This window comes from Pundamilia nyererei, unplaced genomic scaffold, assembly GCF_000239375.1.
Source record: "Pundamilia nyererei isolate P.nyererei 1_Seehausen unplaced genomic scaffold, PunNye1.0 scaffold00202, whole genome shotgun sequence".
Lineage (NCBI taxonomy): Eukaryota > Metazoa > Chordata > Actinopteri > Cichliformes > Cichlidae > Pundamilia > Pundamilia nyererei.
The window spans coordinates 727,709-742,934 of record NW_005187603.1 but is presented as its reverse complement, the minus strand read 5'-3'; the positions used below and the strand labels follow the sequence as shown (position 1 = coordinate 742,934).

General features: G+C 45.6%; 1 protein-coding gene across 1 annotated transcript; it reads left to right on the top strand.

The window, feature by feature from the left end:
* The first annotated feature begins 1,072 nt into the window (after positions 1–1,072).
* On the top strand, positions 1,073–2,947 carry nupr1b (nuclear protein 1b). The gene is made up of 3 exons (XM_013914524.1): positions 1,073–1,274; positions 1,353–1,488; positions 2,698–2,947. The coding sequence occupies exons 1-2, from the start codon at positions 1,178–1,180 to the stop codon at positions 1,478–1,480; spliced, it is 225 nt and encodes a 74-aa protein (XP_013769978.1). The 5' UTR covers positions 1,073–1,177; the 3' UTR covers positions 1,481–1,488; positions 2,698–2,947.
* Positions 2,948–15,226: the final 12,279 nt, after the last annotated feature.

Genomic DNA, 15,226 nt, shown 5'->3' with positions numbered 1-15,226 from the left:
TGTGTGTGTGTGTGTGTGTGTGTGTGAGTGTGAGTGTGTGACAGAAAGCGACACCTGTGCTGAGCTGAAGTGTTTTACAGCTCAAATGTAAAAATGTGCTGAATCTGAACCACGAGCAGAGAGCAAAGCGCTCGTTCTTCTGTTTGTTCCTCGGAGACGCTCAGTCCAGAGTTTGTTCCACACAGATTAGATAAATGTGGACACAAGGACACTGAAACAAAGCTAATATCACTAACTAATATAAGTAACTGCAGCGGTCCTTTCATGCTGCTTTGGATCTTCATATTTAGCTGCACGTTTTTCCAATAAAGTAAGTTTTTAAACTGATATGAAAAACAAAAGTGAAAGCGGTTACGATCGTGTCTGAAAGGACCTCTGAGTGATGAGAGGAAACAAACCGAGGAGCCAGGCTCCAAGAGTCACAGTGAAGCTTCTGGAGATGAGTCTGGGTCACATTAATGGAAACATTTCTGCAGGACGGCTGTGATCTGCTGTCACACTGCAGCGCAGGTGGAGCAGCTTTAGATAAACACCACGAACCAGGTCAGGGTCATGTGACCACAGCAGCTGCTGATAACCAAAGAAAACAGACCCGGGATCATCCGGGGGAACCAAGGTCGGGTCTCACAGGAGTCACAGGACCAGAGACCACGTACACAGGTGTCAGGTATTCACCGCACACCTGAGTGTCAGCATGTGATGAAGATAACACAAGCTTCATGCTCAGAAACAGGACAGGTGAAGGAAAGTTAGGATACCTTGGTGGGTATATAAAAAGTACCAAAACAAGAGTATCCAGCCAAGTAAGTGAGAATTAGCTGTAAGAACCAACGAGAGCTAATAACTATGTAAACAAAGGTTTAAAGCTATGAGAAGAAATACTGAATATACTGAATGTGACTTTAAAAAAATAAAATGTAGAAACATGAGACAAAAAGTTGTGTATTTGACACAAAGAGTGTGTTCTTGTTATCCAGAGCATGCAGCTCTGTGGCTGATGCAACATTAGTGCAGAGGAAAGAGGAGCCCTGCAGGAGGAGTCAGGAGGAGGAGAAGGAGGAGGAGGTGCATGCTTCTCATATATAAACACAGAAAGACGAAAAACAGACAAACCTGCGAACACTGAGGCTTACTGCGCAGACGCAAAGATCTCTGACAAACTTGTGGAAAAACAAACATGAGTCACGTCGACGTGAAAAACATGAAGCCCACCAAGTTTGAGGACGAGTACTACGACGAGTACGAGTACTATAACCTGACTGATAAATACGCAGGTGAGCTAACCAGTCCTGGTTCGGTCCGGTTCGTGTTCCGGGCCCGGGAAACTCACTGCTTTAGTTTTTCTGTTGCAGAAGGTTCGGCTCGGAAGGGCAGGACAAAGAAGGAGGCCAGCGACAACACCAACAGAAACAACCCCGCAGGACATGAGCGCAAGATCGTGGAGAAGCTCCAGAACAGCGAGAAGAAAGACAAGGAGTGAATATTGAGGTAAACCCGGGAAAACCGTGTTTGTGTGTCAGTAACTGTGCGCCGAAGTAAAGCAGGAATGCTGTTTCAGTCAGAGCAAAGGCGTCTGACTCACACGAGTCCGTTTGCACTGACAGAGGCCATAAACACGTCAAAACGGGCAGATTTCTGAACGCTGTCTGGTCTGTGGAACGCTGGAACTGGGCAAATGTGACGCCAGACGCGCCGCGTGCAGAACTTGAATTTAAGCCTCTACCGCAGCACTTTTGCTGCCACGCTTTGACTTTACAGCCCTCAGAAAAGAGTCCAAAGTTTCTTTTTATATCGAGTCGTGCGCCGAATTTTAGGCAGCGTGTTTCCTGTGTAGGCGGTCCACTTTGAATCCATATTCTCGGTTTCTTTGCTCGAGGATCGGTCTGAATCTGAAATCGTCGATTTTTAAACGAATGTTTGGAACACAGCATACTGAACCACATCAGGCCGTTTCCTAAACTGCGCTTGCTCCACAGTTATTAACAATAATTAACTGTTAATTAACAGCTGAATTTAAAGCCAGCTGTTAATTAACAGTTAAGGTTGAGGAGTAGTGACGTCATGTGTGAAAAGACAGCATAGTTGTTGTTTTAGCTAAAATATATGTAATATATTTCCCGTAGAATACGAATTCCCTCAGAACAAAACTGTTTATTAACTCCTGCCCTTCGCCTCCTGCACGTCATCACCAGGTTCATAGTTTGAATGGGCAGATTTCCAGTAGAAGTTTGTACACTTCTACAATCCTCCTCCTTCTTATCTCCTCCTCCTGCTCCTCTCTCTTCCTCTCCTTCTTTGCCCCACCCCAAGCCTTCTCCATCCTCCTTCTTTTCCACATCCCTGTTCGTCTTCTTCATGTTCTCCCTTGTCCTCCTCCTCCTCCTTCCTCCTCATCTCTTTTCTTCTTACGTGTCCTCCTGGTGGCCTGTGCAGGTACTGTAAGTCATTTAGAACCGATACAGTTCTTACATCATTTTTAAGCTTTATTATGATTTAATCCTACAGGATAAACTCGTAGATGTACCTGACAGATCACCTAATGAAACTGTAGATGAACAAAAATATGGAAAAATTTAATTTTGGATTTTTTTTAAACAGATTTTTAACACATGGTGCTGCTGTTGGTAAATAGATGCTTGAACTCCTCGTGTTTATTTATTTTAATTAATTATTTTATATTTTTCTTTTCCACTAAAGGGAATCTCGGACGGCTCATCCCGGAAACCGACCATGGCGTCCTTGGCGACAGAACGACACGTGCAGATGGCAGGAGCATCTGAGCTCCGATGGGCCCGCAGGTGTTAGAGAGCTCTCACCTGAGGCGGTGTGCCCCTGGGTCCCCGCTTGGACCGCGACCGTGCAACGAGACTGCGGTGGCGGCAAATGGCTCATTCTTAAGGATGTTTTTTAAACTTGTTTTTACGATTAAAGACTCGTTAAACTGAAATGAGAGTGTTCACTGTTTCTTCCTTTTAGGCCTCAGTGAAAGAACACAGCCTGTATATAAAAGATGGATGTAGTGAGGCACCAGGAAAGAGAGCCTAGAAAGTTCAGAGCCACACTAACGTGTTTAAATACCAACGTCTGAGCTTTTGTGGATGTTCTAAATGTGAAGCACACTCTGACAGCTTGTTGAAACAAAGCACCAGACTCCACTGACAAAAACAGGAATTAAAGCTTTCAGATCACAGGAGTGATGCACTGCTGCTGAGTGCTGCTAAGGGATCGGGAGGACATCTCTTATGACGGGTAAACAGGTGAAAATGTTCTAAATATAACCGTTGCAGTTGGTGGGCCGTCATTTGAAGCAAGAAAGGTTTTAAAGCGAACCAGTCACAGCAGAAGCAGACAACTCAGTTTATGAGGTAAAATCGTGTTTTTGTGAATGGAGTCTGGTACGGCTAACCCCAGCTGCACTTCCTCAGGCAGAGCTGTTTGAATGCAGGTGAAAAGGTTAAAATGTGCAGGTTAAAGGTCAATCTCATCTGCAAAGTGATGAAACAAAGTGATTGTGACGCCACGAAGATGGAAACACTGAGAACGTGCATCAGCAATGTAACTTCACCAGCAGCACTCACACAGGGTTACAGTGAGTTACGGTTAGAGTAAGGGGCTACTGTAAACTAAACGAGTAAAGTAAGGGATTACTATTGCAAAAACGGTAATTAGATTACCGTTACTTTCCCGTAGGAACGCTGCGTTACTGCGTTACTAAAACCGGGATTTTTTTGCAAGAATGTCTCACGACAGTCACATAAGCGAGTGCGACGTTCGTGACAACAGCTGTGTGCAGATCAACAATGGATCACATATCGAGTGCAGAGAGAGTATGAGCGTGCAGCGTTTAAAGCGTGGAAGTACTGACCTTACTTTGAGTTTGATTCCATAAAAAGTGACAAAAACATTAGTGTCCGCTGTGCGTGGGAAGAAAACTTCTTTTTACAGCGAAAAACCCCTAAACTTCCAACAAGCACCGAGTAGCTACGACGTAATGGGAAACTCACAGAGAAACTCACGGATTCTTCCACTGACCGCTGCAGCACACCTGCACCAGGGTAAACCTCCGCCTACCCCACTCCTGCTTTACAGGTGAAAATAGAGCAACAGGACCGCTGAGTCTTTGACTTTATTTATTTTCTGCTGTGTTTTACTTGCATCTATTTGAAAGACTGAGTGTAAACACACAAAATATTTTATTTTATGTGCTGGAATGTGCAGAAAATAGGTTTAAATAATAATAATAATGGATTGGATTTATAAAGCGCTTTACAATGCCACTATTCATTCACTCTCACATTCACACACTGGTGGAGGCAGCTACAGTTGTAGCCACAGCTGCCCTGGGGCAGACTGACAGAAGCGAGGCTGCCATATCGCGCCATCGGCCCCTCTGGCCAACACCAGTAGGCGGTAGGGTAAAGTGTCTTGCCCAAGGACACAACGACCAGGACAGTAATTAGTTACTGATTACCTTTTTCAAGTAACTTGACCAACACTGGTGGAGAGCATGGATTGTCCAGCAGGGGGCAGCATCTCTCAGCCATTGAGAGTGGTATGTGTGAAGTGTGTGAGGACTTTACAGGTCACAGTGATGTGTTGCCTGGCTCCACTTGGACTCTGGCCCTGTTGTTCTGTGAGCACAGACTTTGAGCAGGACTCAGAGAAAAGTGTCTGATCACACTGAAGTTTATTGTGCTGCAGTTTTAGATGCGAGCTTATGCAACAGCGCAGCGTTACGTAACACGGACTCTGCGGAGCTCACACTGAAACTCAGGACAAGCTGCAGAGCTGTGAGCAGCAGCAGGTGATGAAACCGCACTCAACGCTCAGACGTCCCCGCAATCAAAGACGTCCCCGCAATCAAAGACGTCCCCACAATCAAAGATGCGCCGACGACCTTTTGGGTTTTTATGTGGAGTAAAAATCATCCCACAGGTTTCTACACTCAGCGAGCACTTCATTAGGAATTAGCATAGTAACCTTCAGCTTCTCATTTTTAATAGCACACAAACTGTATATAAATGATGGACATAGGCAAATATGACATCATCCATGTCCTGCATTAACATTTGATCGTGTTCTTGGGTTTTTGTTTAAACTAATGAAACTGTTCAGAAAGAAGCACACGGGGGTAAAGAGCCCGGTCATTCAGGAGGAGCTCGGTGTGGAGTCGCTGCCTCTCCACATGGAGCCCGTGGAGGTGATTCAGGATGTTCTGGGCAGACCTGAGAGTATGTCTCAGCTGGCTTGGGAACCCCTCAGTACTCCAGAAGAAATAGCCTGAGGCCCTGGGCAGGAGAGCGATGTGGGCGTATCTATGCTCGCCATTGTGATCCCTGTTATCACCAACTGGGGTTTAAGTTTTGTTGGGCCAGCTAACACAGAGCAGCCGGGCTGTGCTGAACTTGTTTTGAGTGCCCAGCCTCAGGAGTCCAGGACAAACCGTCCACATCACCTCGACCTGTTTGGGTCTCCCTCTCGAAGCTGTTTTATTCTTCCTCATGGAAACATTTTGGGTCAATAATTTTTTGTACTTAATAAAAGGATCAAATCAGTCTTGTTCTAAAGTCTTGGCTGGCTGGCGAGATCAGGTCTGTGACAGCGATGGTTGTTGTTGTTTGCTTGTTTTTATAAAGAAATGTTTGATTAGTTTGATTAGGTGACAGTTTAAAACAAGCTTTTCAGGTATGAGCTGGGTGTGGTCATGTGACCTGCAGGTTGACTGTGTGTTTGCAGCTGTGCAGATGTTTCTGGCCGTGTGTTTATTAAAGTGAAGCGCCGCGTACCTGCAGCAGCTCTCCTCTGAATCTGAACCATCGCTGTGATTGGTTCATTGCCCGCCTCGCTCCGTGTGAGCGCAGATACGGCGTGAGGCGGGACGCTTATTGAACACAGGCGCTTTCGTGTGTGCCGTCAGGGCTTCAGCGGCGGAGATGCCTCGCTGACAGCCGCAGACACTTTTCATTATTATTTCATATCTGAAGTCTTTCCAGAAAAAACAGGAGTTCGCTACTCTGTACTTTTCCTCATCTCAACAACAAATCTCATGTGTGGCATAAACCCAGCTGTGCTCTGCTGGACCTTTGTTTCTTTAACAGCCCTGAAACTGGACTCAATAGAGACCCCAATACTCAATACAGAGTAATTTGCTGCTTTTTCCTGATTGGTTCCCCTTTATTACTCTTGTTTTTTAAACTGCACAAACTGTTAATAATAGAAGCACGTAGGCACCCTTCAACACTAGTGTTTTGCCATATTTAGACAAGAAGGTGGAGTGCTGTTATCAGCTAATTCTAGCTTGTTAGACTGTATCTGGTCTTTAAGTGATGACGTATGAACCCTGGTTCCAAACTACTCTGTGTTCATTAAGGCTGTTGTGTTTCTAACATGTTTTAATGTTTGTATATGTATATAACCTGGTATTGTGGATGGATTATCTCAGTTGTTCTCCTGACTGAAGTTCGTTTACAGCATCCTGCCATGCGACTGCATTTAACTGTGTTGTTGGTCAGATGATGTCACTAAAAATGGATGTTAGAGGAACCTACAGGTGGCAGTTAGCTGCTAGCAAAACATGTTAGCATCAGTAGTAACTTGTGGAAACTTTAAAATGCAGAACTCAGAAACCTCTGGGTCACGTCACCATGGCGACATATATCTTTTATAAAAGTCTCTACTGAAGGCCCAAAATTTAAAGAAGTTGGCAAGTCATATCTATAATTTAACATCCAACTCTGCGGCGGCTTCACTTGCCTCAGCTGAGGGAGTCGGGAGTTAGCCGGGCGCCGGGCAGGATGTGGAAACTTCAGAGACTGGAGGCTGATTTGTGTCAGAGTGAAAACAGAACACGCTTCATCAAATCTACACCTGCAGGCTAAAGGATGCTCATCCAACGTTTTATCGGTCTCGGAAAGATACCTGTAAATGATTTATATTTCTAGGTATTTTTGCCCCATCCGTGGAAAAACGACTTTGCTCCCTTTAATGGAGGCCTTCTTCAGTAAGAGGCTGGAACAAATAAATGGCTCCGTATCATCAAGACGCCATCAAAGGGACCAAAACGTTAAGATAAATCTATTTATTCATTCATTTACGTAAATGGGCATGTTTGGAGTTTACCTTCATATTTAATTTAAAATGTAATAATTTTTTATTTATAGCTGTCTTATTTGTGATTCTCACAAAACCAAACATGTATTATTATGTTTTATATTTTTGATGCATTTGATGGATTATTTATTCCTGTATTATTCATGACTTTGGCATCGTCTGCCTGTCACAGCGTGAACCCTGCCGCTCTGATCAGCTGAGGGATTTGAGGGTTTTTCAGTCCACGGGCTGACGCGCAGCACACCTGAACCATCTCACCTGTTTGCAGATCATGACCTTCAGTCCGGAGCCGTCATGGGCCTCCTGCTACCGGGAAACCAGATCCCGAGCATTTAGTGAGACAGGATCAGCTCGTGCGGTGCGAACGGGCCAACTAAACGGTCTATTTCTGCTTAATCCTGACTTCCTGTTTGGCTCCACCACCGTTGTAAGCGATGCTGCTGGAAAAATCTGCTGCTGCTGGACGAGCGGGGAGCAGGACGGCTCGGATCCCCCGCACACCTGCAGGATTTGGCTCTGATGTGGAAACAGGGATCAGGAATATTTATACACGCTTACATAACCAGCCTCACCATTCAACATCCAGATCAGTGTTTCTGTACCACTATCGCACACACACGCCTCCCCCATCACCTCCCCCTCTGCAGAGGAGATACCAGTGCTCTTAGAAACTCCCCTGGTTGCCTAGCAACTGGTCCTGAGGATTGCCAAAGAGACAGAGATCATTCGTCTGTTATGAGTGGGTAATATGATATTGTGTAAGTGGGGGTGTAAGCTTTCATGTCCATGTTTGTGAGGACCGACTGAAGTTTTTTTGGGACCAGAGCGCGTTTGAGGGCTCAGCTGTGATGAGTCGGGACGCCGTCCACGTCTGCCCTCGACCGTCACTCGTGCACCACATGTTCTGCATGTATGTACGCAAATCAGACATTTCATGGAGTTTCTGTAAAGTTGGGACACATTTTGTGTATTGGGGACAAACGTTTATCAAATATTAAAGAAAATATTCATGATATAAACTGAAACATAACCAATAAAGTAAATTTCCTTTGTTGAAATCTGATTATTTCTACGTTATGTTTATATAAATGTATCTGTTTGGGTGTATAAAGCCTGTTAAGTAAACTTCCAGCTTCGTTATAATTTCATCCTCTTTTTGCCCCACAGTGACACCCAGGAACATTCAGGTCGAGGCTGAGTACTAAAGGTTCAGTCCTGGTTACTAATCTGGCCTCCATGTTTGTGGACAGCAGGTTAACAGCGGTTAAAGGTCAGAGAGGTCGGACTAAAGCACAAAAATCTATAAACCTGTGTCATACAGTGAAATGAAAACAAAACACATCGACTGGCGAGGAGTCCGTCTTCGCATCATAACGAGTCTCATATCGAGGCTGACGGAGATAAACACGCTTTCAGACGTGATGGAGACTCAGGCGGTGACGAGGATGCGGAGAGCTGAATGAAATCAGCCCAGATCGAACTTCCTGCTGCCGATGGTATCTGCTGTGTGAGCTGCTGGTTTTATTACAGGGAACAGCGGGCGCGAGGGAAAGGTCGCCCTGCAGATATTGTTTTCTCGTTCCCGGCGGCCTGCGGGTCACAAATATCGACTGGGCCACTTCCTGTTATACGAATGAAACCGTGTTCGGGAGAGAGGACGCGAGCAGGCGGGCAGAGGGAGCTGAACACAAATGAACTTTAATGTTACAGTTTGGCTACAAGAACACGTAACATACGCGAACTGTCTGCAGAGTTTATGTCCTGTTACAGCTGCGGCACATTCAGCACGAAGCTCTGAGGCAGCTGCTGTTAACAAAGGAGGGAAGAAAGTAAAAGAAAAGAAAGAAAGGAGGAAGTAAAGGAACCTAAGAAAGGAAATGAAGAAAAGATGGAAGGAAGGAGGCAAAGAATGGAGAAAGAACAAAAAAGAAAGAAGCGAAAAGGTAAAAAGAAAAAGCAGCAAACGAAGGAATATGAGGAATGAAAAGGAAAAGGCGGGATGGAGGAGAGGAAGGAAGGAAGGAAGGAAGGAAGGATGAATTCCTCAACCACTCGTCAAATATGTAGGTTTCATTTCAAAAATAAAAACATTGTTATGACCTGTTTTTGCTTGCACCACCTACACGCTGCTATCACACCTGATGTAGCTGCTTTCAGGGATTAGATTGGAGGTGTGCAGTGCTGCATACGCTCGCTGCTACACGAAGATGCTCTGTAAGTGCTTTCCAACAGTCACACTCTGATGGATGCATCAGCAACTTGGGGTTAGTGTCTTGCCCAAGGATATGTGCAAGGGTTAGGCAGGCTAAGGTGTGGTTAGACGCACAAACACAAACACAGCTCTCTCTCCAAATGTAGCCCGAAGCCACGGGAATGTTCTGTTTGTGGTGACAACAGAAACTAAGCAGGAACTCGTACTGATCCTTGGGGAACAGCACAAATAAAAGAACAGATAAGAGGGAAACCAAGCAGTCCTTAGCAGAGCTGCATCTCTGCAGATGATCACTGAGGACTTTGAGTGTCTGTGCTGTTAACGGTAGATTGACTTTCAGCGTCTGAGCTCGCCGCTCATCCGAGGCCCTCGTTTTGTTCCTGTTCTCCTCATCTGTGAAAACATCCTAAATATCTGCTGGAGCCATTTAATCCCAGCTACGATCATTTATTTACATCTGATTTACACAGTTTAAAAAAGCAAAATCAGTTTCTCTTCGCAGCTTTTAATCTACTGCAGCTTCCAAATGATCAGGTTTAAACCTGTTTCCACTTCCAGTAATCGCGTCGTCTTCTCTGTATCTTATACGTCTATTTGTTTCATCGGATTCTTCTCATTTGCATTTGAATGATTTGCTGTTTTTAAAAAGTGCTTTGAAATGTCTTCCTGTATAAAATGTGTTAAATGATCTCGCCGTGGCCTGCAGTGGTAACAGTGACCCCAGCAAAGGCCTGAGCGTCTGGGTCACGTCATTTTTCACCTCAGTTGTGAATATCTGACACTGTAATGTAAATATTTGCTAAAGAAAAGGAAAAGCATCATAAAGAGGTTATTCTGAGTAAAATGTTCCCGCCCTGAGACTGGAGCAGCAGTGAGTGAGTCTGCAGTTAATCTCGTCCACAGTGCAGCCTGCAGGTCTTCACAGAAGTCATTATGGCTGCTAATGATAAGATGTTATGAAATGTTAAGTTCACCGCGCAGCGACTCCCCACGAAAGCAGTGAGCTGACTTTGGTCTTAGTGGAACGCGACGATCCCCGAACATCGAACGCTCACAAACGCACACTGACACGCGCTGACTCGTGCATAATGACGATGATCAGAGCACGAGAGGAAAAAAGCTCCGCTTGAAGGTTTGTAAAAATAAAAAGGCACAAACTCTTTTTCATGTGCCAAACACTCGGCGGCGTCAGTGCTAGAAAATTAGACTTTGTTTGAAAGACGAATTTAAACTCAAAGGATGTTCATGCGTGTGTTTGTTCTGGTCCCGCCTTCAGAGAGAACGTTCTCAGCTCCAGATCGTTTACTCTGGTCTGACTCCTTTGAGTTTGTCAGCTTTTTTCTGTGGTTTCGTTTCTTGTCCACAAAGAAAGCTCAAAGCTAACTGCGAGTGAACCACGATGCAGCACTGCAAACACTCAGCGGGCTGAGGTCACACAGACTGAGCGTATGGGGTTAAAAGGGTCGCCAAGACCACAACAGCCTGGTGCTGAATGCCCAGAAGACAGTGGAGATTATTGTGGACTTCAGGAAGCACACAGCTCCACTCCCCCCCATCATCCTGACTGACACCCCCATCACCTCTGTGGACTCATTCCGCTTCCTGGGTACCACCATCACCCAGGACCTGAAGTGGGAGCCCACCATCACCTCCGTCATCAAGAAAGCCCAGCAGAGGATGTACTTCCTGAGGCAGCTGAAGAAATTCAACCTGCCAACACGGACGATGATGCAGTTCTACACTGCAATCATCGAGTCCATCCTCACCTCCTCCATCACCGTGTGGTACGCTGGAGCCACTATCAGGGACAAACAGAGACTGCAGCGTGTTGTGCGCTCTGCTGAGAAGGTGATTGGCTGCAGACTCCCATCTCTGCAGGACCTGTACACCTCCAGGACATTGCGGCGTGCAGCTCGGATCTCAGCTGACCCTTCTCACCCTGGACACAGTCTGTTTGACCTGCTCCCCTCAGGCAGGAGGCTCCGGTCCATTCGCACCAGAACCTCTCGCCATAAGAACAGTTTCTTCCCCTCTGCTGTTAGACACATGAACAATAACCATATGACTGTCCCCGCCACTAACACATGACCCTACGCTGTGTCACTGCATCATTCCATGATTGGCACTGATCACCACCTGCACTCATGTATATATCATGTATATATCATGTATATATCATGTATATATCATGTATATATCTATCTACTTAGCACTTTAATTATTATTCTTATTTTAATTTTTTCATGTCTATTTAAGCGTAACTTATGACAGTATGTTTGCACTGAAGCACCGCAGCAATTTCCTAATGTTGTAAACCTGCTCAACATTTGGCAATAAACCCCTTTCTGATTCTGATTCTGATCTGATTCTGAAAGCGTGCGCTCATATGGTTGCTGGTGTTTCTCTGCAGGACTGTTTCAAGTTTACAAGCGTCGGGAGATTTGGGGTGGGGAGTGTTGACACAAACATTGAGAGTACTGACACAGGTATTGGTGTTGAATCGATACTACCACGATGGGAACGATATTTTAGTTTCACTGTGTTGCTCATCAGAAAGAAGCTCCTCCCCCTGACTGCAGGTAGGCTGCAGCGAGTGACAGCGAGCAGCTTCACGTGGAGATATTTGATGGCGTACATGAAGCAAAACTCGACTGTGACAAGACTCAGACCTGCAGCTCAGAGGTCAGAGGTCACAGGCAGTTCTTTCAGAGAGGTAAAGAATCTCCAGGTAACTGATGACGATAACAGCGATGCTTCAGTAAATGCTATCGCTCATCATGCTGGTTCTTCAGCAGACTATATTCACACGGTCCAATAAAACATTCAGCCCGGTGACACCAGTGTGTCGTTTGAGCTGGAATCCTAACCTGGAGCTCCATCTATGAAAGTGTGTGAAAATAAAAACTGTCAGGTCCATTTTTATTTGAAGAGCAGAAGCTGACCCACACGTCTCTCATTCAGGACTCCAGTAGGTTCAAAGCACGTGAAAACCTGTGAACGATGCATTTGTAACAGTGAAGAACAGCAATCATATCATTTAGTGGTCATGTGCAGATTTAGTATACTGATGGTCATTCACCTCAAATTATGACACGCTGCTCTCCCCTGCACAAGTTAAAAATATCAGTGCTTGGTATCGGACTGTGATATCAGACACTCTTCCAGAGGTTTCCAGGAGTCGCTGGCCGGCCTCTACACCCGTGTGACGGAGGAAGCAGGTGCCTTGTTTGTTTGTTTGGTCGACAACATGGAGGATCCTCCTGCATCCCAGAATGCAAAGCATATCTGGGTTCAGGAAGGTTCTTTGGTCGCCTCACCATAAACAGTCACTGGGAACAGGACTGAGACCACTCCCCCCACAGCTGTGGTTGCCTCGAGTTACACGCCACATCTGCACAAATAAACTGCAGCGAGCGGGAAAGACTAAGCAGCGCACGTGTTACACATCGCAGTGCAAACACGTAAGAGCTCAGACGAACCCCGATGTGGCTTCACTGAGGATCAAAGACGATTTTATACCTGCTGCGTTGTGCAAACAGCGCCGTCGGATGTCTAACATGCAAGCACTTGGTGACAGTGGGAAAGAAAAACAACAGGAAGAAACCTCCCGCAGGCTCAGGGAGGGGCGGGGCCATCTGCTGTGATTGGTTGGAGGTGAGCAAATGAAGACAGGATAAAGACATGCTGTGGAAGAGAGACAGAGGTTAATAACAGATATGAGTCAGTGCAGAGAGGTCTGTTAATACATAGTGAGTGAAGAAGAAACACCCAGTGCATCATGGGAACCCCCGGCAGCCTACGTCTACTGCAGCATAACTAAGGGAGGATTCAGGGTCACCTGGTCCAGCCCTAACTATATGCTTTAGCAAAAAGGAAAGTTTGAAGCCTAATCTTGAAAGTAGAGATAGTGTCTGTCTCCTGAATCCAAACTGGAAGCTGGTTCCACAGAAGAGGGGCCTGAAAACTGAAGGCTCTGCCTCCCATTCTACTTTTAAATACTCTAGGAACAACAAGTAGGCCTGCAGAGCGAGAGCCAAGTGCTCTAATAGGGTGATATGGTACTACAAGGTCATTAACAGATGCTTTGTTGTCATCACACTCTGAGGTGTACAGTATGTAAACTGCTCTCTCAGCTGTTACAGACGGTGTTTACACATCAGCACATGGAGGCGAGCAGCGGAGAGGACTGGTGTTAGCGGCCTCGTCGTTAATAATGATGATTTCTGAGCTTAAATCACCACATTAGCTGAGAGGCGCCGACTTTGTGAAAACCTGATTAAATCCAGGCGGAGTGCAGGGCGAGAATCAGGGGAACATATTAAAAAAATGACAAAGTGAAGGTGATAAGCAGCAGCTGCACTATATCTCCAACTAACCGAATCCCGTGGCGTGGAGCTCATTTACATGCGACGGTGTTAAAAACTCGTAAATTCATCCATGAATGAAGCGTCGAGACGTGAAGGAGAGATTGGAAACTCTGAATCTAATCACATAGTTCCTGATGTTGGACGCGGCTGCTTAACTGGGATTTGTTGCCTCGTCTCTGCAGACCATTAAAGAAATCAATCTGCACGTGGACACCGACGAGGTCATGACTGAATCGGGGAGATACGACCCTGTGTGAGCAGATAATAAATAAAACACGACGAGGGCGCTTTTCCTCCATTGTTTCTCTGTTAGAAGCTTTTGGCGTCAGAATGAAATGCAGGCCTCCGAATAATAAAAAAGGAATCTGATAATTCATGCTGTCCAGCAGCGGAGACCCTCTGAGGGCCACGGCGAGTCTACAAAGAGCAGCAAAGCAGAGGCGACAGGAAATCCAGCTGAACACGAGCGACGTAATGAGGCTCGGAGGGAGCGGGCGCTCATCAAAGAGTTTAAGGCTCGTGGGCTCGCGACCCGGCACGTGGGCAGGAGGACGTAAACACTGGGGAGCGTTACAAATGATCCTGCTCGTCTCCGTACAGCCGCGAGCCTCAGCTGAAGCACGAGCACAAACTGAAGAGGGTAAATTAACGGTTCATTAGCTCATCGGGACCAACGAGCAAAGATTAAACAGCAGGAGAAAAATGCTCCGTGTTTCATCTCATCCTCTCGTGTCAGTGTAGCTGAGCTGTCTCACTTCCTCTTTTATGTGTTTTGGTTTAGTTTGACTTCCTCGCCTGTGTCACCATCTTTATCTTCACCTGTGTTTTGTTACCCTGTTGTGTTGTTCCTGATTATATGTTTAAATAGCGCCGTCTTCCTTCCCGTCTCAGCGTCGTTCACACTGTTTCCACTTTGAGTTAACTGCCTTTCTCTGAATCTTGCATTAGGGTCCACAGTAGACCACACACGTGACTGTACATCAACACAAAGTGATCCCTATGAGTGTCACCTACTCCAGTCAGAGACACTATCAGCTGATGATGATACAAATATATAAAAAACATACAATTAATTAAATTAACAATGAAATGCAAAGCTGCAGGAAATCTAGTGTTTTAGCAGCAAAACATTTTAAATCCACCGAATGATTTTCTGGCTCAGTGCTGCTTTTTATTCTTTAAACTGACGACAACCAACAGACACAAAAGGAGCACAAAAAATCAGATAAAAGAATAAAAACAACGACAAAGTAAGAAGTACAGCCGGCTGAAGCCGAGCCTGTGCTCATCAGAGAAATTCATTCTCAATCAGTGAGTTTCTGTTTCTGCTAAAATAAAGGCTGATGTACGAGCAGACCTTTGTTCTCTGGAGAAGCTCTGCTCTACAAAAGACACACACCGAGTGTCAAAACACACCCTCACAGTGCCAAATAAAACCTGACGGCATCACTATCTGTCACCACGTGACACCAAACTGCAACCAAAACTTCCCAATCGAAGCAACATTTGGCAGCAGGCACGTGAAATCCTCTCAGAG